Here is a 23,300-nt window from a genome sequence, read left to right on the forward strand (position 1 = left end):
TCCAAACTCTCCTGACTTGGAAGCTACGTAGACAAGCAACTAGTTCTGCTGAAGGGACTGGTTTTCCTGGACGGACTTCATTCTCCTGTTTGGAGAGTCTGGGTTCTTCTGAACTAAAACTTCAAATGTTAGTTCTGAAGCTAAAACTAAAATAATTGCCTCAATAGTGTACTCTGCCTGTCATAAACCCAATAGTATAAACAGTTTATCCTTTAACACCACAGACATTCTCTCAGGCACTGTCAGATGTTTTCTTAAATCGGATGTATTTAGGTCAATGTTCCACATTAACTCTGATCTTTCAAAAGGGCTAACCAAAATCCATTTGCCTTTATTTTCAAATCATCTAATTCCAAAAGTAAAACAGCACATACACCTTTCATCACATTTTTAAATGCAAGTCTTTATTTTCTTTCCTTTATAACAGCCTAACTTCTGTCTGCTGCCTCCTTAAAAAGGGCAGCTTCATACAGGCAATTCAGGAAGCTGCAACAAAGTTCTTAGCATTGGCAGGCACTAGTAACAAACTGGTACACGTAAAATTATGCAGAATCCCTTACAATTAAGAGTGGTGCATGTATTTGCAATCTGCCTGGTTTAATGGTCACCGTTTTAGAAGCTTTACAAATGAACTGTACTTGCGGAATACCAAATAGCAGACTTTTCCATAATGCCTTTTATTTCACATCCAGTAGCTAGCAGAGGTCAAAGGTAATTCAGTTACTCAAATAATTCCAAACACAGATTACAAATCAGACATCTTGTTGGTTTATGGCCAGTACGAAACATTCTGTACTTCGCAATACTCCCAGTTTCAAAATGTCTTGCAACTGACCTTTCCCTCTTTATGTTTATAATGGCTGACAGAACTAAGAGACAAACCCTCTCCCTCAGCTAGCTGGTCTTATTTACATTGCCTGGGTGTCATCATCCATCTTCTCAACCAGACACAAGAAAGAATTTCCATGGCCCACTAGATAAGATAATTACCACTTAAAACATGCTAGCAATACATATCTTCCGAAAGGAACCACAGGAAAATGCACGTTCATCTATCAGTCAAACAGTTAAATTATGCTCAACAAACACCAAGTGAATACTGTTTCCACATTGCAACGTGTCTTAGTTGCAGAGGAAAGCATTGATGTTGCTTCATACGTTTTCTAAGCATCACTAAATGTTTAGCATTCTCTTTTACACCAGTTGTTAAACAATGAAAATCCTTTGGTGACCATACGCATCTGGCTGCAACCCAAGGTGACTGTTAGAGGCCATTTTAATTACTTATAATTGAAGGAACTATCCACGTCATTCGGCGCTTTCTGACATTAAACCGAGTTGCATGAAATCTGGATAAAGTCACATTCCATTAAAGTTTGTCCCAGATCTATTAAATATTTCACCCATTCACATTAACTTCAAATATATTTAGCTGATCAGCAAACAACTCATGCAACCACAACAAGGCAGAATCTAAGCATCTTTCCTTGACATTCAATGGCAGAAATTCAGGAATGTGATGAAACATTCCCCATTTGTCTGAATTAGTGCACCTCCAACAACACTCAAGAAACTAAATGCCAGCCAAAACAAAGCAGTCAATTGGATTGGCACCTCATCCACTGCCTTCATTCTTCAAGCTCAAATTGCAGCATATGTTTTCCATCTTATCGTTCTGCTTTTTATTTTCTGTCTTTCCATGCCCAGGTTCATAGTTCCTTGAAAGAGAAGTCACAGTTAGACAGGGTACTGAAGAAGGCGAATGGTTCGCTTGCCCTTATTGGTCAGTGCATTGAGTATAGGATTTGGGAGATCATGTTGCGACTGCACAGGACATTTTTGGAATACTGCATTCAATTCTGGTCTCCCTGCTGTAGGAAAGATGTCGTGAAACTTGAAAGGGTTCAGGAAATATTTGCAAGGACGTGCCAGGGATAGAGCGTTTGAGGGAGAGGCTGAATCGGCTGGGGCTATTTTCTTTGGCATCGGAGGCTGAGGCGTGACTTCAAAGAGATTTATAATATCATGTAGGGCATGAATAGGGTGAATCGTCAAGGTCTTTTCCCTGGGCTGGGGGAGCCCTAAACTAGAGGGCATTGGTTTAAGGTGAGAGGGAAAAGATATAAAAGGGACCTAAGGGGCAACATTTTCATGCAGAGGGCAGTACGTGTATGGAATGAGCTGCCAGAGGAAGTGGTGGAGGCTGGTACAGTTACAACATTTAAAAGGTATCTCAAGGGGTGTATAAATAGGAAGGTTTTAGAGGGAAATGGAGCAAGTGCTGGCAAATGGGATTAGATTAATTTAGGATACCTGGTTGACATGGAGGAGTGGGACAGAAGGGTCTGTTTCCGGGCTGTACAGCTCTATGACTGTATGAGGTGTTTGACCCAAGCACACACTGCACTTACCCCAGTTGGAAAATGAGCCACTTATCATGCCTGCCAGGGAGCCATGGAATTGAGCTGGCAGTGAGTTGAGGCCTTTGATTGACCACTTTAGAGTCTTAATTGATGTTGAGTTGAAAAGGCCATTCATGGGCCTTCCAAACCAGAACTTATGTGCTGAGGTGGGCCAGAAACAGTTGAGTATCTCTGCAGAGTATGTAAGGAACACAGTCAGTGAGAGGAAGATTTCACCCGACTGAAACAAAGGCCAAGCCATTAAGTCTGTGAATTTGGTTGAAAGTGGGAATTGGGTAGAGAGAGGAGGAAGTGGCAATTTAAGTAAGGTTTATTGAAAGAAGTAAATTTTCCCGAGGGAGAGGTGAACGAGAGAGGATAAAAGATATGGATGCTGAGCCGACCTGCAATGAGACCACCACCAGGGTGACATCATTAACATGTGATGTGACTGCAGGAAAAGCACTACGTCATAAACAAGGATCAGAAAGCAAAAGTACTTTAAGATGTGAGAAAATAGTGCAACTTTCAAAGGTTTGTTTGATGTTGCACTTCCAGCAATTTTAACTCCAGCTCTTCAAAAATTGATGACCTTTACAAATCGTGTACATCCAAGTACCTGCCAAATGTTGAATAAGTCCAAGCCAAATTGAGACTCTGCCATCTCTTGATGACCAAAATAAAAAAAGCCAAACCAAAGTAAAAGTTGCTTAGCTTCCTTTCAACAAGCTGGGTGCTTAAATGGCCATGCCATATAAAAATACTTACAAACAGGAAGAAAAACAAACCTCTGGCCTTCATCCTGAACTTACAGTATTTCCATTTAGATGTTCCCCCTGTTCAGGGGGGGCAATGGACTAGTGGTATTATTGCTAAAATATTAATGCATTGACCCAGGTAATATTCTGGGGACCTGAATTCAAATACAGCCATGGCAGATGGTGGAATATGAAACCACTAAAAGAAAATGTGGAATTCAGAGTCAAATGATGACTATGAAGCCATTGTTGATTGTTGGAAAAATCCATCTTGTTCACTAATGTCCTTTCGGTAAAATAACTGCTATCCATACTTGGTCTGGCTTACATGGGACTTCAGACTCACAGCAATGTGTTTGACTCAAAACTTCCTGAAATAACTTCACAGAGGCCAGTATTCTGTCACCAAGTCACCCTTTATTTACACGTGGAGAATCCTTGACACTGATCCAGCTACTTCAGAGCCTGGTCTCAGAGTGAACAGGATGTCTGACACTCCTGTTCTTATCTGTCAGCCAGGGCTCCCTGATTGGACCAGATTAACATCCCCAATCAGGGAACTCCTGTCCTGAGGCCTACACGGCTGACCTCGTTACAATCACTGCACTCTTCCCCCTCTCAGTCTGAGGACACAGGCCAGTTCTTTTTTTTGTAGCTCCTCTCGGGACGTTTTAGCACCGGGTCAGATTCCCCCAACACACAGCAGCTTGCCTGTTGCACCCGGAGCTTCTCGGAAGAAACACATTCTCTTCTTCAGGCAGCAAAGGCATCGAGGCAGTGACACCCACCGTGTCCATCTCAGATTCCGAGCTATCTTCAACACTTGATGAAGTGGGAGCACCCATCAGTTCCGGTTCAGTTGGAAAGGCTGTCAGGGATCCAGGCACTTTTTGCTCCCACACCATTTGTGAGTTTGCAGTCTTTATATGGTCCACGAGTTCAGGGCCATTGCATCTTGCTGAACTTGGAGCTGACCTCGTGCTGACCATACCTCTTACCCATGCAGGGCCATTCCTGTGGTTCCAACATCAAACTTCATCCCTGAAGTAAACTATCTCTCTCACTTTGCAGAGTCTTGTGTCTGGCACTGGCGTTCCTGATGCCATTTCAACCCCAGTCCCAGGTCCAGGAGGATCAGATTTAACCTGATGCGGAGTCCTGTCCCCATTAGCAACTGTGCTGGAGCTTTCCCTGTAGTTGCGTGAAGGGTGGTCCTATAATCAAATAGGAACCAGGACAGTTTGGTTTCTAGTGAAGCTGTAGGCTGTTTCTTTAAGCCTGCCTTCAAAGTTTGGACTGCACTTTCTGCCAGACCAGATTGACAGCGCCAATCAGGAAACTCATATTCTATGAGGTCCACCTGGCTGATCTTGTTACAAACACTACACTGCCCTCTGGGCTATTAGGGATGGGCAATAAATGCTGATTCAGCCAGCAATGCCCACATCCCATGGATGAATTTTAAAAAATACATCTTTCAGATTTTAGCAGTAGAATGTTACAGCCATCCACCCCACAAATACCACCCATGGGAGCAGGGTTGTTGGGTTACTGTAAACAATCAGGTGCCAAGGCAGCAGTACCCATTATCAACACACCTGCCAGGCCTGTCCACATTTGGGCAAATTGAGGCCCTTAATCTCTTCCCCCCTGCCCTGAGTAATGTTGCCAGTCACTGGTGGTGTCTATGCCAGTTAGAGAAGCCAGCAGGTAAAACCAAGCTGTCTTTCTGCAGCCTGAAAGGGATCCTCCTGTTTGGGCATCTCGTGCCCAACGGAGGTTTCACCAAAGCTTTCACTAATGGGCGCTCCAAGCTACTTGGGAACTCGCAAGAAATGAGCCCAATTTCTAGTTCTGGTTTCATTTTCTCACCAGATATCTGAAGGAAATCCCAACAAAATCTGATCCTGTGCACTCGGTTTATCAATGTGAGTAATAAATTAATACTCAGAAATGAATCTCAACAGGTATACAGCATCGCGGCACAGTGGCTCAGTGGTTAGCACTGCAGCCTCACAGCACCAGGGACCTGGGTTCAATTCCACCCTCGGGCGACTGTCCGTGTGGAGTTTGCACATTCTCCCCGTGTCTGCGTGGGTTTCCTCCAGGTGCTCCGGTTTCCTCCCACAGTCCAAAGATGTGCGGGTTAGGTTGATTGGCCATGCTAAATTGCCCGTAGTGTTCAGGGATGTGTAGATTAGGGGGATTGGTTAGGTTGGGATGTTCCAAGGATCAGTGTGGACTTGTTGGGTCAAAGGGCCTGTTTCCATACTGTAGGGATTCTATAAATAAATAAAATATTACAAAAGGAAACACCAATGAACACTCCACGTGATTGCAATCTTCAGGATTTTACCTCGTTGCATTCAAATCAAATGTAGCGTGGACTGCTAGCCTGTTTGTCGAAAAATGCTAACCCTCGACTATTCAGTGCAAAAACAAAAGAATTATTAAAAGAAAAAGCTCCTTTTAATTATTAAGCTCATTATACTGCAAAACATTACTTTTGTCAAGTAGCTGAGTGACTTGAATGTTTTGTCAGCTTTTGGTTCTTCATGAAAGGAGCATTTTGCTGTCATGATAATTTTGGCGCAAAGCAGCTTCTCTTTATATCAATGCTTTCATTATAATACAAATGCAGAACAGATCCAGAGACAGGGCTTAATGCACACAGCCAAAACAGACAGCACGTAGTTAGACCACTGCTCCCTGAATGGAAGGATTGGTTAATTCCATCAGCAATCACACATTGAGCCAGTATTGCTGTCATGTCTGCAAAAGATTTAATACAAAATTCGCAATATGTATCTAGCCTCTCCTTGCTGCATTTTTTTGGAGAAACATCATTGTTATTTTGAAAATTTGCTGCGCTTTCGGTCGTATGATTGGCTACCTCTAGCATGTAGCGACACTTTGTACACACAATCTGTGGGCAATTTGCTCTAGCGTGTTGTTTTCATGAAGTCTGTTTGCTGAGAAAGGAGACCTTTTTTTGCTATAAAATAAGACTATTTGCTGGAAGACCCACCAGCTCCAGCTTACTGGCTCACACAGTGGATTCCACAGTCTTCTACACCTTGTAACAGGAATTCGTACTCTCCTGGCCCTCAGAGGCAGCTCAGACGTCGGCACTCAATTTTACACCCTAAAGACTTGTTGCTGATGCAAAGCTGAAATCCTTTCTGCAGCAACTTAGATCCACAGAGCCATTCAGATACTTTGAGGGTGCAAATTAATATCATTGCCGTCACTGATACATGTTTGAGAGAGGGGCAGGATTGGCACCTCAATATTTCAGGAAACAGAGCGTTCAGCCAAGACAGGGAAGGAGGTAAAAGAGGAAGCAGTGTCGTAATTTTGATCAGGGAATCTATTACAGAAGTAAGGACGGGTGACATCTTAGAAGGTTCCTCCAATGAAGTCATACGAGTAGAACTTAAAAACCAAAAAGGAGCAATTACATTGCTGGGAGCGTACTATAGGGCCCCTAACTGTCCAAGAGAAATAGAGGAGCAGATGTGTAGGCAAATGTCAGAGAAGTGTAAAAGTAATACAGTAGTGATAGTAGGGGATTTCAACTTCTTCAACAAGATCATAGTGTGAAAGGTTTAGAAGGCGCAGAATTCTTAAAACACATCCAAGAGAGGTTTTCAACTCTTTGTATAGATGGTTCTATAAGAGAGGGGCGGTCCTAGACTTTATTTTAAATAATGAAGTTGGGCGAGTGGCTAAATTATCAGTGGGAGCATTTTGCAGACAGTAATCGTTACTCCACAGATTTAAGATTGTTATGGAAAAGGATAAGGATAGGCCTGTAATCAAAGTTCTCAACTGGGAGAAGGCCGATTTTAACAAGATCAGATGTGGTTTGGCTAGAGGGGACTGGAAGGATACTTTCAGGTAAATCTGTTCAGAAGAGTGGGATGCATTCAAGAAGGAAATAGGGAGAAGACGAGGCAGCATGTTCCAAGAAAGAATAAAAGTGGGATCATCAAATCCTGTGAATAGCAGATAACGAGGAATATATAGCATTAAGAGAAAAACATGGGCTTACGGCAGATACTGCGGGCTCAAAATAGCATAAGTCCGAGAAATGTACATTATGTGCAAGAGGGAACTTAGAAAGCAGATCAGGAGAGCTAAAAGGGGACATGAAAGGATACTGGCAGGAAAAATAAAGGAAAACCCCAAGTTGTTTTACAGGGTACATTGTGGGTAAAAAGATAACAAAGAGAAGAGTAGGACCCTTTAAGGACCACAGCAATAATTTGCACTTGGAGCCAGAGGACATAGGTAGGGTTATAAAGTAATACTTTTGGTCAGTGTTCACTTATGGGAGGGACAACATGGATATAGTAATCAGGGAGAAGGTCAACTTACAATCCTCTCTAGCCACATGATAAGGACCACAGAACTAGAGGGCAGCCGATGTGGTACTGTACTTGAATTTTTTTTCAGACTCTATCAAAGATCAATGTCACGACCAATCTTTCAAGAAGGGAGAAGGGGTAAACCAGGGAATTACAGGGTCAGTCAGTTAGGTGAGGAAGCAATTGGAAGAAATTCTGCAGGACATTTGGAGAGACAGGGATTAATCAAGAATATGGTTTTGTTAAGGGAGGTCATATCTAACCGACTTGACTGAATTTTTCTAAGTGGTGATCAGATGTGTGTTGAGGGCCATGTAGTCTACTTAAACTTCAGCAAGGCTTTTGATAAGGTTCCACATGGGAGACAAATAACAAAAGTAAGAGCCCATGGGATCCAAGGAAATTTGACAAACTGAATCCACAATTGGGTGAGTGACAGGAAGCAGAGGGTAAAAACCAAAAGAACTGCGGATGCTGTAAATCAGGAACAAAAACAAAGTTACTGGAAAAGCTCAGCAGGTCTGGCAGCATCTGTGGAGGAGAAAACAGAGTTAACGTTTCGGGTCTGGTGACCCTTCCTCAGAACTATGAGGAAGCTGAGGGTGATGGTTGAGGGGTGTTTTCCTGAATGGAAGGCTGGGTCCAGTGGGATCCCACAGGGGTCAGTGTTGTGGCCCTTGCTGTTTGTGGTTTGTATAAATGATTTAGATTTGAATGTAGGAGGGTTTATCAGTAAGTTTGCAGATGATACGAAAATTGGTGGGGTGGTAAAAACTGACCAGGATAGCCTTAGATTACAGGAGGATATAGGTGGGCTGATAAGTGGCAAATGGAGTTCAATCTGGATAAATATGAGGTGATGCAGTTGGGCAGGACAAACAAAGCAAGGGAATACATAATGAGGGGTAAGACCCTGGGAAGCACTGAGGATCAGAGGGACCTTGGTGTGCATGTTCACCGGTCCTTAAAGTATCAGGACAGGTGCATAAAGTGATTAAGAAGGCATACATGATACTTGCCTTTGTTAGTCAAGGCATAGAGTTTGAGGGCAGAGAGGTTATGCTGGAACTATATAAAATGTTGGTTAGGCCAACAGATAAAGTTTTGCACAATGGGATGTGATTGCACTGGATTTGGTTTTCCAGGACTGAAAACAACAAATGCTGGAGATCACAGTGGGTCAGACAGTATCCATGGACAGGGAGCAAGCTAACGTTTCAAGTCTGGATGACTCTTCATCAGCTCTGATAAATAGTCATCTAGACTCGAAACACTAGCTTGCTCCCTCTCCATGGTGCTGTCTGACCTGCTGTGGTCTCCAGCATTTGTCATTTTCAGTACAGATTCCAGCATCTGCAGTAATTTGCTCTTACATTGAGATTTACCAGGATGTCACCGGGGCTGGACAGCTTCAGTCATGAAGAGATATTGGACAGGCTAGGGTTGTTTTCCTCACAGCAAAGGAGATTGAGAGGGAACTTGATTCAGATGTATAAAATTATGGATGTAGAGATAGGGAAGACAGGAAGAAACTTTTCCCTTGCTGGAGGGATACTTGACCAGGGAGCATAGATTTAAGCTAAGGGGCAGAAGGTTTAAGAGGAGATGTGAGGAAAATGTTTTTCAGTCGGAAGGTGGTGGGAATCTGGAACCCACTGCCTATAAGGGTAGTAGAGGAAGAATTCGTCATAACATTTAAGAAGTACTTAAATGTACATTTGTGATACCAAGGCAAACAAGGCTATGGGCCATGTGTTGGAAATAGGGTTAGAATATTGAGGTGATTGTTTCTCATTGGCGCGGATTCGACAGGACAAAGTACCTTTTTACTGTGTTGGAGACCTCTATGACTCTGCTCCAAAGCAAAATTTGACACAGAGACACTTTTATAGAGGCGCTGGAGCAAGTGCCAAAAGTAAATCAGTGAGACCACAAGTGATAAGTAAGGGGGGACTTAGATAAAAGCAGCAGATTTTGGATGAGTTCGATTTTGATTAAGGTGGAAGATGGGAGATTAGACAGTAGAACATAATAAGCATTAAACTCAGAGGCAGTAAAGACAAGGCTCAAGTTTTAAGAAAATAAGCTAAGACAAGTGAGGAGGAATGCCGGCTTCTGAAGAAGAGTCATATTGGACTTGAAACATTAACTCTGCTTCTCTCTCCATAAATGCTGCCAGACCTGCTGATCATCACTTTTCTCAGTTCAAACTGAACATTATGATGTACTTCAACATCCTATTCTTAAATCAACCAAGCTTCTGTGTTCTTGCTCAATCATTTCATGCAGGCTAACAGTCAGCTGACAAGATTGCTCAGTGTCACTATCTCACTTCATTTCTTGACTGGAGACCTACCCAGAGATTGTGAACACGTACAGAGTGAGTTTGTAATAAATGTTGCATTTTTGCTGGTATCCAATCGGCAACTGTTGCAGGCAAAACCTTGCTAACTACTCTGATGACAATGGAGAAATGGCACCGCCTGCAGAGCCTCCAAGATTAGCAAACTGTGACCAGCCACCTCCATTTCCTCTCTGAAACATTTTTCTGTTGGCCGTAGGAACAGGAAGAGGCCATTCAGCCCCTTCAGCCTGTTCTGCCCTTCAAGAAGATCATGGCTCATAGAACCCCTACAGTGTGGAAGCAGGTCGTTCGGCCCATCGACTCCACACCGACCCTCTGAAGAGCATCCCACCCTATCTCCCTACCCTATATTTCCAAATGGCTAATACACCCAGCCTGCACATCCCTGGACATTATGGGCAATTTAGCATGGTCAATCCACCTAACCTGCACATCTTTGGACTGTGGGAGGAAACAGGGGCACCCGAACATAACTCACACAGACACGGGGAGAAAATGCAAACTCCACACAGGCAGTTGCCCAGGGCAGGAATCAAACCCAGAATCCTGGTGCTGTGAGGCAGCAGTGCTAACCACTGAACCACTGCGCCACCCCTGATCTGTGATCCAACTCTATTATACCTGCCTTCAGCCCACAGCCCTTAATAGCTTTACTTAATAAAAAAATTGTCTATCTCAGATTTATCATTACAATTGATTCAAGCATCAACTGCCATTTGTGGAAGACAGCTCCAAACCTCTATGCTCAGAGTGTAGAAGTGCTTCCTAACATCTCTCCTGGACAATCTGGCCCTAATTTCTAGACTATTCCCCCTAGCTCTCGAATCTAGAAATGTACAAGGTACGTGAACAATTTAGCTCAAGCCTACTCCATCATTCAAGAGATTATAAATAAAAATTATAACCAGCATCTGACAGGAAGTGACTGCCTCAACTCAATTACACAATAATAAGCAGCTTGCATGGCTGCACTATAGAATTGAGAAAACATAGGAGGCTTGTATGGCGAGATCATCAAATGGAGACCTGCGATCAAGCACCTAATTCTCAGCTGCCCAGCGCTCCACAAATAAGCAACTGTCATTCATGCTTCATCAGGACAGATTGTGGATTGAGATGTTATGAAGTTAAAGTTTCAAATTAGACATTCCCAATGCACATAAAACAAGGGAAGGGAATACAGTTAAATAAATACTGTTCCCCTACATACCCTTGGAATCCTGCACATCTTTCACCTGCTTTATGGCCCCTTACTATCTTACCTGCATAAGTATGTTTGGTATTCAACCATAAGCATGTCTGCTTCCTCTGATCTACATCCTGGGGTAATATATTTTTGTGACAAGGAAGCTCACATCTTCACAGGCTCTGTGCTAAGACAGAAGATGATGAGGCTGCCTGGAGAGCGCAACTATTTTCATACTGTGACTCAGCCCGTCTCCTGAGAATGTCCTCAGTTAAGTGAAAAACCACAAACAAACGTTGAGCCAGTAAAAATACATGGATATATTCTTTCATGGTAGTAGTATAAATCTTCCAAGAATAGTTATTTCAATTTTTTTTTGGTTTACCTTGTATGCATTTCAGAAAAATCGAGTGAGGTAAAATAAATCAACACTTTCAGTCTAATCCAGTTTGTTTTTTTTTTTTAGCTTTCCCATATTTTCCCTTTTTCTTTCCCTACTGCATATGTTAAACGTGCCAGCAGAGAGAGGCTTCAATGGTAAGAAGCCCCATGGATTCAGGTTGTCTTGAATTTCCACACACTCACCAGCGAGGGCAGCAATAGGTCAGCCAAGTAAACAAATGCCGCTCCAAGTGTGAAGCCCGCTCCCACTGGAAGGAAGGAAAACGTTCCATAGGTCCCAGAGGACTCTGCCATCTCAATCGCTGGTGCCAGCAGGGACCAGTAAGAAGCAGCTAGCATAACCTGGGGTACAGAAACAAAAATCAACTCAGGCTGTTACAACTGAACTCGACAAGCAATACAAAATGGTGCAGCCTAGCAAAGAATTGAACAATAAAAAAACGGCACTGCACTGATCAATCAGAATGTGCAGCTTATTTTCTTGTTCTTTCACACTGTTTCAAATGAGACATCTATTGTTTTACACACTACTTATGTATATCTAGTTGTACTGTTATACATTTTTCATCGAGACACAGCAGGAGGAATCATGTCCAAATAGTGAGCCGCTGAACACTCAAGGCACATCACTGGTTCCACAATAAAGGGTCTCTGGACAATTTGTGTAAGCATGATAAACTCAGAGCTGAATATTTTACTCCAATTCACTCGGTGACCGTTCTCTATGAGCACGGCAATGCGCATTAGACTAAACACAAACTTTTGAAAGTTACAAAATCCAAGGTGTAAAATGAAATCACAAACCAAACCAGAATTCATCAGTTATTTCAAACCCAGGCAGCTATCCTTCAAACATATTTCAGTCTGTGATATTTTGCAAATGTACAACTAAATTCTATTTGACCACTTGGGTTTGCAGGGAGTGGGCAGAACAGTGACAATCATTAATATTTCACAACTGTGACAACATTCGAAATAGGAGCAAAAGGAGACTATTCTGCCCATCAACCCATTCCATCATGCAACAAGATCAAGGCTGATCTGTTTATGTTCTGAATTCCACATTCCCATCTACCCCTGATTAACCTTTGACTTCCCTGCCTAACAACAGGCTTATCTATTGGTGTCTTAAAAATATTCAAAACCCTCACTTCCACCACCCCTTGAGGCAGAGAGTTTCAAAGTCACAAGACCCTGTCTGTTCTCATTTCTGTTCTAAAGGGGCCACGCCTAATTTTAAAACAGCACTCCCCTGGTGTTGGATGGATCCACAATTGGAAACATCTTTTCTACATTATCTTGTCGAGAGCGTTCAGAATCTTACACAATTCAAAAAAGTCACCCTCCCTGTTCTAAACTCGCGTGGAAACAAGCCTAGCTTGTCGAATCTTTTCTCTTAAGACAACCCACTCATTCCAGGTATCAGTCTAGGAAAACTCCTTTGGAACACTTCTGACAAAATAAATATTCTTCCTTAAATAAGGCCACCAAAACTGCACACAGGCTTCGAGAAATGGTCTCACCAATGCCATGTATAACTATAGACCAAGTTGCAAGGATAGGATGGGGGTGCTGGGTCTGGGTGGGTTGCTCTGGGGGTCGATGCAGACTCATAGTCGAAGAGTCATACAGCACGGAAACAGACCCTTCAGTCCAACCAGTCCACGACTCGATGGGCAGAATGGCCTCTTTCTGCACTGGAAGGATTCTATGATTCTATAATTCTATATTCCTCTGTAAATTCCTTCTGTCTTCTTCACAACATTCTTTCCTACCTATCTACCCATGTTGCCAATCAGACAAAGATTCATTTATGCATATGCTTGGTTTTCTGACAGCCAGCCAATCTTCTACCCATGCTAATTAATACATTCACCCCTCCCCCATACCAGCTCCTATTCTGTGCAATAGCCTTTGATTGGACACTTTATCAAATACCATCTGGAAGTCCAAGTATAAGATGCCCACCAGCTTCCCATAAACTACAGCATGTGACTCCTTCTAAGAGGTCTAATAAATCGGTTAAACAAGAGCTTCCCCTTAGAAAGCCATGCTGACTCTTCCTGGTTATCTTACGCTTTCCCAGGTGTGCAGCAAAAGTCTCTTTAATGATCAATTCCAGTATCTTCCTTATGACAGAGGTCAAGCTAACTAGCCAACAGTTTCCTGTTTTCTACCTCTCTCCCTTCTTGAATCGAGGAGTTAGCTTTTCTACTTTTCAAACGAATGGAACCTTCCTTGGATCAAGGGAATTTTGGAAAATTAACACTCAATATATCTTTTACCACATTAGCACTGTCTTTTAAAACCTTAGGATGAAGTCAGTCTGGACCCAAGATTTGTCACCTGCCGCTCCGTCAGTTTGCTCAGTATCATTTCTCTCATGATTATAATTTCACAAAGCTCCCCCCTCCTTTCCATCTCCTGATTTACAGCTACTACTGGAATGGTTCTTGTTTCCTCTGCAGTGAAGACAGAAGCAAAGTAGTTGTTCAATTCATCTGCAATTTCCTTATTATCTACTATATAGAAAATCAGAATCTCACACTGAGAAACAAATTTCTGGTTTTAAAGTTCGAACAGAGAGTTTATAATCTTGCTATTGGGCAGCGATTAAATCATTCCCATGTATACATCTCATTAGTAGTTCAACTTGCCTCATTTCTATGCAGCTTCCAAATCCCCTCTCTTTTCCCAAGAAACTAGATGGTGTCAATTCCGAACATGATAAGGAGAGCGGGTAGCTGGCAGAAGCTTGCCACTCGCTTCTCCAAGTCCTCATCCAAATACAAGTCCCACCAACACATCCCTGTCCACTCCATGGCTGCCTTCCTCCTCCACCTTCTGTTCACACAAGTTAGTAACAACAAACCACCAGCCTCACCTCATCATATCACGCCTGCTCGCAAACCAACTCTCACACCACCTCAGCCTTCAACACTTCCCTGTGGAGCTTTGGGACCGCTCTTCTTGCATGCTTGTGCCAAGCCCTGGCAGTGCAGGGACATATACACATGTAATATATCAACACAGGATGCACCTTATGGCTCTTCGCTTCATTTCTTAGTGCTCACTCACCTTGCATGTAGTCGGAGACTCTGGCTTCCATTACTTTTTATCACACGGGTCCTTTGTTGCTAAGTTACAGGCTACCAGCCTCTTTGGATTACATTGTTTTTTAGTGCAGCTTCTATGGCTGGAAGCACTGAACAATCACGAGGGTGAACATGTTGCTGTACAGCACCGTGCTATGTCAATGTCACACCTACAGCCTGTATCAGCAGCTAATGTGGCAAAGACACAGCATGTGCTTCAATCAAACAGCCATGTCTGAAAATCAAAGAGGACCAGTCCTGGCTGGGCTCGGCAATGCACCTGATTTGGACATTGCTGTGGCCTTGGCGCTAATGTGAAGACACTGTAGAAGGAAACAGCAATCATAACGTCAACCAGCAAGACCAGCAACCTCTTGTGGCTGCCACCTAACCTCTAGGGGAAGAAGCACACAAGGTGAAGATCCAGCTTGTAGGTGGAGGGGAATGATGAGACACTTGATCCACAGTATTTTCTCCAGCTCTCAGAAACAGGCACAGATTAAAGATGACCCAGGCCATTATCAACAAACCATGTCAGGTGCTGGAGCAGGACTGTGTAAGGTTGGCCACTAGGTTTACAGCTGCCCTGAATGTTTATATCAGTGGCTCATTTCAAGGTGCAATGGGGACAGAAGTGGCAACTCCCAATCCTCAACCCACAAGTGCAACAGGGGTGTCACTGATACCATTTTCGCCAGGTCACGCCCGTTTATAACCCCCTCCATGATGATAAGGCTCAAGCAGCTTGGCTAGTGGGATTCTCCACCAGACTGGGTTTCCCCAGATCCAGGGTGTTACGGACTGTATCCATATTGCTTTGAGAGAGCCTTCTCACCAACAGCAGAGTTTGGTGACAGGAAAGACTTCCATTCCATCAATATTCAGCTTATCTGTGACCATCGATGCCCAATTCTGGAGGTCTGAGCTAGATATCCTTCGAGCTGCCATGATGCCAACATGGAGAACCCACAGGTACCTGCCTCTATCCAAGGTCCATGGGCCAGACAGGGATAGCTGCTAGACGACAATAGTGATACAGACTTCCAGAGTCAGGGGATCAGATAGGGTTTCTGAAGCGTGAAACAGGACGCTAGGATGGAATATTGCCACCCTGGTGCCAGGGTCAATGTCACCAAGGAATTGCTGCATGACACCCTTGCAAAAGTCCTGCTCCACACCAGGACCAATGACATAAGAGGAAGAGGAATGGGGGCCTGAAGGGAGAATTTAAGACGTTAGGAAGGAAATTAAAAAGCAGGATCTCAACAACAGCAACCTCAGGATTGTTCCCAGTGCCATGTGTATAAGAATAGGAGGATCGAACAATTGAATACTTGAGAACTGGTGTAGGAGGAAGGGAATCAGATTTCTGAGGCGTTGTGATCAATTCTGGGGCAGGTGCGTCCTGTACAAACTGAACGGGTTGCATCTTAACAGGACTGGGACTGACGTCCTCACAGGGAGATTTGATAATGCTGTTGGGATTGGCTTAAACTAGCTTCACAAAGAGATGGAAACATAAGGGTAACCCAAGTTGGCAGGAGGTTAACGTGGTAACTAGAAGTCGAAAAGCAGCGTAGGACACTAGGAGACTGGAGAAATGAAGTATGTTGGGGATATTTCTTCAGAGAAGTATGTTGAGGAGCCAACTAGAGGTCAGGCTATTTTAGATTTAGTATTATGTAATGACAAAGGGCTTATTGATAATCTTATTGTAAAAGATCCTTTTGGAAACAGTGACCATAATATCACAGAATGTTACATAATGCTTGAAGGCGAGGTACTTCATTCTAAAGCAAGGATGTTAAATTTGAATAAATTAAATTTTGAAAAGATGAGGCACAAGTTAGCTGAGCTAGATTGGTAAAATACATAAAAGGCATGACAGCACATAAGCAGTGGATAGTCTTTAAATAACTATTATATTGCTTACAGCAAATACACATTCCTTCAATGTGCAAAAACTCAAAACCATGGCTGACAAAGTGGCCAGAGATGATGATAATAAATCTGAAGTTTTGGAATCTTTTAGAATGCAGCAAACAACTATGAAAAAAAAATTGAGAAGGGAGAAGAAAATATACATATATGCAATCTTGCAAAAACATAAAAATGAACTGTGAATGGATCTACAGGTATGCAAAACAGTAATGTTTGGCTAAAATGAATGTGGGTCAATTAAAAGCAAAGCCAGGGGAATCTATAATCTGGAAGAGAGAAAAGACAGAGCAGCTATACGATTACTTTGTGTCTGTTTTCAGTGGAAAAGATATAAGAAGTCTCCCAAATGCAAGTGATTGGAAAGAATAAAGAATTGAAGGAAATTAGTATTACTAAGAGAAATTACCATACTGGAGAAATTAATGAGAAAATTCAACCCACCCTTGCCCATAACATACAAACATTCAAAAGAATCAAGTGGCAAAGTATTCAACTAGAGAAATACATAGTTAAAAGGTCGACAATGTTGATACAGAAGAAACTGTCAGAGTGGAACTGTTTGCCAAATGTTTTCTACAGGGATTTTCAATGGGGTCAGTTTTATAAATGACTTAAGAGGTCAGAACATTGTTCTGAAGTTTCTAAGTTTACAAACATAGTTTCCCAGTAAAGCTGGAGTGTGAGGCAAAGATTTCTGGAACAAAATCAAGTTGCTTTTATTAAATGAATGGGTAGTAAAGCCTTATGGAACATTGCCTCAAAAAGAACAATGCATTGTTTTTTGATGCAATTACTATCCCATCAAGGGAGAATGGCAATGACATGTTACGGTAATTAACGTTAAAGTTCAGGCATTGATCCCAAGTGGCAAATAGTAACAACAGTGTCTGGTTCAAGGGATCATGTTGTTCCAAATGATGTCTATCTGTAACTGTTGCTAAATGTTGACACACAGTTTAGCTCATCTGGCATTTTTAAGCTCATTTATGCCAGAACATGCAACACAGCTCAGGCTATAAATACAGCTCAAAAACACCGTCCACTGCAGCTAATATATTTCCACATGCAAAATAGACTTTTCACCCTAAAGCAACGACAACAATAAACTCAGGGTTCTATGTGTCATAAAATAAGCCAAAGTATAACTTATTAAACTATATTAGCATCTATCAATATCATATCTCTGTGGCAGAGAGGCATGAACAGCCAAACAGTGCCAAGAACGCAACCAGATAACATTCCACCTCTGCTGCTCATGATCCATTCTCAGCATCGAGTAGCCAAATCCCAGGGAGAACAAAAAAATCAACTCTGCTCAGACCCAACAAGAGATTCTCCATTATCAGGCAATCTCAACGTTTCCAGAGAACAGAATCTGGTTGCTACAGGTGAAGTGGGCTTGTCACAAAGCCAAAGGCATCACCCATCCAACTGTCATGGACACTAGATGTATTATCTGCAAATTAAATATCGTTTGATATCACATATAGGATGACACCAAGCAAGACAATGAACAACTGGTCTCTTGCTTGTACACTCACCCTGGGGAGTACACAAAAATGAGAGGGAATCACATAGAAAGCTATACAAATGCCATCAGGACTAGACAGGATAAACACTGGAAGAGTGTTCCTGATGATCGGGGAGTCCAGAACCAGGGATCCCAGTCTAAGAATATAGAGTGGGCCATTTAGTACTGTAATTAGGAGAGATGTTTTCATCCAGAGAACAGTGAGTTTGTGGAATACTCCACCACAGAAAACGGTTGAGGCCAATGTTCTCAAGCAGGAGTGAGATAAAGTTCTCAAGGCTAAAGGGATCAAAGGCTATGGGGAGAAAGTGGGAATAGGGTACCAAGTCGGATGAACAGCAATGATCACATTGAATGGCGGAGCAGGCTTGAACAGCGAAATGGCCTACCCCGCCCCTATTTTTTCATGTTTCTATGAAGTACAGGGAGAGAGCAACAAATCCTGAACACCTTGCTGCAGTTTTCTACATCTGTTGACAAGTGACTCAAGGGGTAGCATTCTTACCACCCGAGTTAGAAGATTCTGGATTTCACATCCTACTTCAGCACAACAATGATGGCTGACGCTCAAATGCAATGTTAAGGCAATGCTGTACCGCCTGAGGTGCCATGTTTCAGATGAGACATTAATTCAGGCCCCTCCACCCTCTCAGTGAACGTAAAAACTCTAACAGCACTGGCAGGGAGGTTAACCCTGGTATCCTGGCAAACATGTATCCCTCATTTAATCACAAAAACAGATTATCTGGTCATTATCACAGTGCTCCTTGTGGGGGGTTTCCTGCCTGCCAACTGGCTGCCATATTTCCTGAACCACAACCGTGGCTACACTTCAAAAATGTACTTCCGAGGATATAAGGCACATGAGTTGTTGGATGATCACGGTAAGTGCAATGCAAATAGGCAGCGCATTACATTCCTGAGCCATTGAACTGCATCACAGGGGGCCAGAGTGGGGCTCGTATGGTATGGGCTGCCAGAGGAAGTGGTGGAGCTGGGTACAATTACAACATTTAAAAGATATCTGGCTGGGTACATGAATAAGAAGGGTTCAGAGGGAACCGAAAGAACTGCTGATGCTGTAAATCAGGAACAAAAACAAAGTTGCTGTGAAAGCTCAGTAGGTCTGGCAGCATCTGTGAAAGAAAAAACACAGTTAACATTTCGGGTCCGGTGACCCTTCCTCAGAACCTAGGAGGGTCTGGGGACGGGTCACTGGACCCGAAACGTTAACTCTACTTTTTCTTTCACAGATGCTGCCAGACCGGGTTTAGAGGGAACATGGGCCAAATGGCAGCAAATGAGACTAGGTCAGATTGAGATGCCTAGTCAGAGCAGAGGAGTTGGACCAAAGGGTGCGTTTCCATCTTGTATGATTCTACAACTCTGTGGCACTAGGGAATGACTATCAATTCATCCCTACTGTCCACAGTTCTGATAAAATGCTATCAGATTTTAGCTGGGTACATTAGGGTGAAATACTCCATGAGCTGAATCTTAGCTGTCAATTTGACATCATGCACATTTGACACTCAGAATTTGGTATCACTGGTTAACCTCAAATCAACTCATTCTCTGGCTCATCTCTTCAACCTAGCACAGCGTGGCACTGGAATTTCTTCCTCGAGCTTCACCATCTCTCTACATCTCTGAAGATACTCCTCAAGACTCTCTGATTACCAGCCCCAAAGTGGTGTGGAAATGCCTCGGGAGCTTCTATTGTACAAGATGTCATAGAGTCATCTGCTCATGCCCAAAGTTCATGCCTTGAGATCTCAATGACCTGACAATCGACCTCAATCGAAACACGCCCAAAGCAGTTTTATTTATCAGATTAGGCTGTATTTTACTCAAAGACATGACCTACATGGCACCAGTAACAGAGGACAATGAATATTGATTATTACAGCATAGTCAACCCTCATCTCCACCCCGCCTACCCACCATGGCCCCAAAAATGATAGCCCCCAATCTATTAGATTAGTACAGTTTCACAACAGTACAGTAACTGTAGTTGCAGGAAATTTACAATCGATTTGTACTCCCCCACAGAGATAACTACTCACAGACGAAAGGTCTGGGTGGCAAGAGGGGTCAACACAATCTGAAAGTTGATCCATTAACTCGGCATCCAGCATGGACAGTTTGCGTTAAAGTAGCAAAATCAGACATGCTAGTCAATTTTATGTTCAATTAAATGCACCAAAAGTTGTGTTCAATTAATGCACAAAAGTCTTTAGCTTTCAAACATTTTTAAATTTCAGCATTGAGGCAATGGAATCAATTAAGAGTGATTTATTATTCTGTAAAGAGGCACTGCATCATGTACCTGAGAGAAGAAAGAAAAAGAAAATGTGTTGATGAGTCATTTTTTTATGCTCCACATCTTGATATTGGAACAGTTTAATGCTATTCTCAAATATATCACGCCCTTTGTGGCAGTTTCCACAACAGACCCTCCCATCCATTGCCATCCATTTGAAACGCAGAAGTATTTTACCCAACAGTGTTAACCTATCCAAGCAGCTGCAATAATGTTACACACTCCAATGTAAATTGCAGCTGGCTTCTGCTGAGAGGACATAGCGACATAGAGTCACACAGCACAGAAACAGACCCTTTGGTCCAAACAGTCCTTGCCGAACATGATCCCAAACTAAACTAGATCCACTTGCCCATATCCATCCAAACCTTTCCTATTCATATATCCATCCAAATGTCTTTTCAACATTGTAATTTAACCACTTCACCAGGAAGTTCATTCCACACGCAAATCATCCTCTCACGTCTTTTTTAAATCTCTCTCCTCTCACCTTAAAAAAGTGCCCCCTAGTCTTGAAATTCCCCATCTTAGGGAAAAGACAACTACCAACAATTCTATCTATACCTCTTATTATTTTATAAACTTCTATCAGGTCACCTCTCAACCTCCTACACTCCAGTGAAAGAAGTCCCAGCCTTTCCTTATATTTCAAACCTTCCATACCCTTGTTTGTTATACCAAACAAAATACCTCGCATTTGTGCCTGCCCTCCCACAACTTGGGTCTTCACTAAGTAATCAGAAACATGAATCATTGCATAATTGCATGGTCAGCACAGATATCCCCACCCTATACCAAACATCCAAAACAGAATCAGCGCCACACTAAATCAAAAAGTCTACATTGTGCTCAGGCAATCTAATGTAAAGACACAGGTACATATTCTTATTCCAAACAAAACAGTATCTATTATGTTGACTTATTCATTTGTGCTTATCTTTTGGGAGAAATCATACAGAGCTTCCAACTGGCTAATTCTCCTCGAAATTACACCACAAATCATCTCTTTATTTAAAGATCCTCAGAGTGAAATACTCCATGGGCTGAATCTTAGCTCAGAATTTGACATCATGCACTTTTAAAGATAGTTTAGTCTTTGCCAAGTAAAATGTTAATGACACTAGGACAGGATGTTCCACAAACTAATGGTTTACATGAAATATCCAATCTTTTTCCACTGAAAGCCCGTGAGGCATCAGGCCAGAAAACCACAAACTACTCTCAGCTAATAAAATTAAGATATTTATCACTGGTTCTATTTATCTCTCTCTCAACTTCAAAGTTATTAAAAGTAATTATCACACACACTTAAATATAACCTTCCTATCAGCATCACAAGAATGTCACTCCTACCTCAACTCAAATGTGGATGTCTGGTTTTTCCGAAGCTTATGATTTAACAAGTTACCATTATTGAACAAATATGCAGGGTTACACTTGTGCGACCCGTTGCTGCTACAAAGAAACTTCAATTGAGTAGTGAGATAACAAGGTGTACAGCTGGATGAACACAGCAGGCCAAGCAGCATCAGGGGAGCAGGAAGGCTGATGTTTCGGGCCTAGACCGTTCTTCAGAAACTGAGTAGTATCAATTGAGTAGTATCAATTACAGTTCTCTAAGACATACAAAAACACTTGTGCCTAGAACCTGCAATGCAACTCGTTTGTCTGACTCAGGCTAAAAAATGCAATCAAGCAGATGTTCACCTGCACATCTGCCAATGTGGTATACTGTATCCGCTGTACCCGTTGTGGCCTCCTCTACATTGGGGAAACCAAGCGGAGGCTTGGGGACCGCTTTGCAAAACGCCTACGCTCGGTTCGCAATAAACAACTGCACCTCCCAGTCGCGAACCATTTCAACTCCCCATCCCATTCCTCAGACGACATGTCCATCCTGGGCCTCCTGCAGTGCCACAATGATGCCACCCGAAGGTTGCAGGAACAGCAACTCATATTCCGCTTGGGAACCCTGCAGCCCGATGGTATCAATGTGGATTTCACAAGCTTCAAAATCTCCCCTCCCCCTACTGCATCCCAAAACCAGCCCAGCTTGTCCCCGCCTCCCTAACCTGTTCTTCCTCCCACCTATCCCCTCCTCCCACCTCAAGCCGCACCCCCATCTCCTACCTACTAACCTCATCCCGCCCCCTTGACCTGTCCGCCCTCCCTGGACTGACCTATACCCTCCCTAACTCCCCACCTACACTCACCTTTACTGGCTCCATCCCCGCCTCTTCGACCTGTCTGTTTCCTCTCCACCTATCTTCTCCTCTATCCATCTTCTATCCGCCTCCTCCTCTCTCCCTATTTATTTCAAAACCCCCTTTCCCTCCCCCATTTCTGATGAAGGGTCTAGGCCCGAAACGTCAGCCTTTCTGCTCCTATGATGCTGCTTGGCCTGCTGTGTTCATCCAGCTCTGCACCTTGTTGTCTCGGATTCTCCAACATCTGCAGTTCCTACTATCTCTAAAATGTTGTAAAGGCGGTTTCCAGCATATTAAGATCTTTCAACTGTAACCCCTCAGGGATGGTCATTGCCTTTCTTACTGTGTAGCTCACTAAGTGTTACTTAAATATTAGCATATGGACACATTTTTTTCAAGGCAAAACAAGATTACAAAAGAAATACAGACAATTTAAAAGTCACAATTATATTCTCTTACCAGGTAATCAGGCAAAGAAACTTGCATGTAGCAAATCTGCAGGTCATCCCTTTCAACAGGGAACAATGAAATGGGACGGCACCACTTAGTTCCCTCGAGCATGTCTTCCAGTTAATTACATCGGGCTGATTTGCATCTAACTCCATTTTACCTGCCTTTGTTCCATATCCAAACGCAAAGTACTAAACTCAGTCTTGAAAATTTCAATTGACATCGCAATTGGCCATTTGGAAAAATAATTACTAGGTTTCCATTAACTTC

General features: G+C 42.8%; 1 protein-coding gene across 2 annotated transcripts in view; it reads right to left on the minus strand.

Moving 5' to 3' along the window:
* Window positions 1-514: 514 nt before the first annotated feature.
* Window positions 515-23,300, minus strand: part of slc39a11 (solute carrier family 39, member 11) — a 51,491-nt gene continuing 28,705 nt past the window's right edge. Inside the window, exons 3-4 of one of the 2 annotated variants that reach the window (XM_048610835.1) lie at window positions 11,667-11,825; window positions 515-1,718 (exon numbers count right to left, since the gene is read on the minus strand). In XM_048610835.1, the coding sequence (XP_048466792.1) occupies window positions 1,710-1,718; window positions 11,667-11,825 (168 nt within the window). In that variant the 3' untranslated portion in view covers window positions 515-1,709. Of the gene's footprint in view, window positions 1,719-11,380; window positions 11,826-23,300 lie in introns of those variants that run through there. The other variant, XM_048610834.1, reaches the window with a different exon arrangement.

This window comes from Rhincodon typus, chromosome 23 (assembly GCF_021869965.1).
Source record: "Rhincodon typus isolate 14 chromosome 23, sRhiTyp1.1, whole genome shotgun sequence".
Classification (NCBI taxonomy): Eukaryota; Metazoa; Chordata; class Chondrichthyes; order Orectolobiformes; family Rhincodontidae; genus Rhincodon; species Rhincodon typus.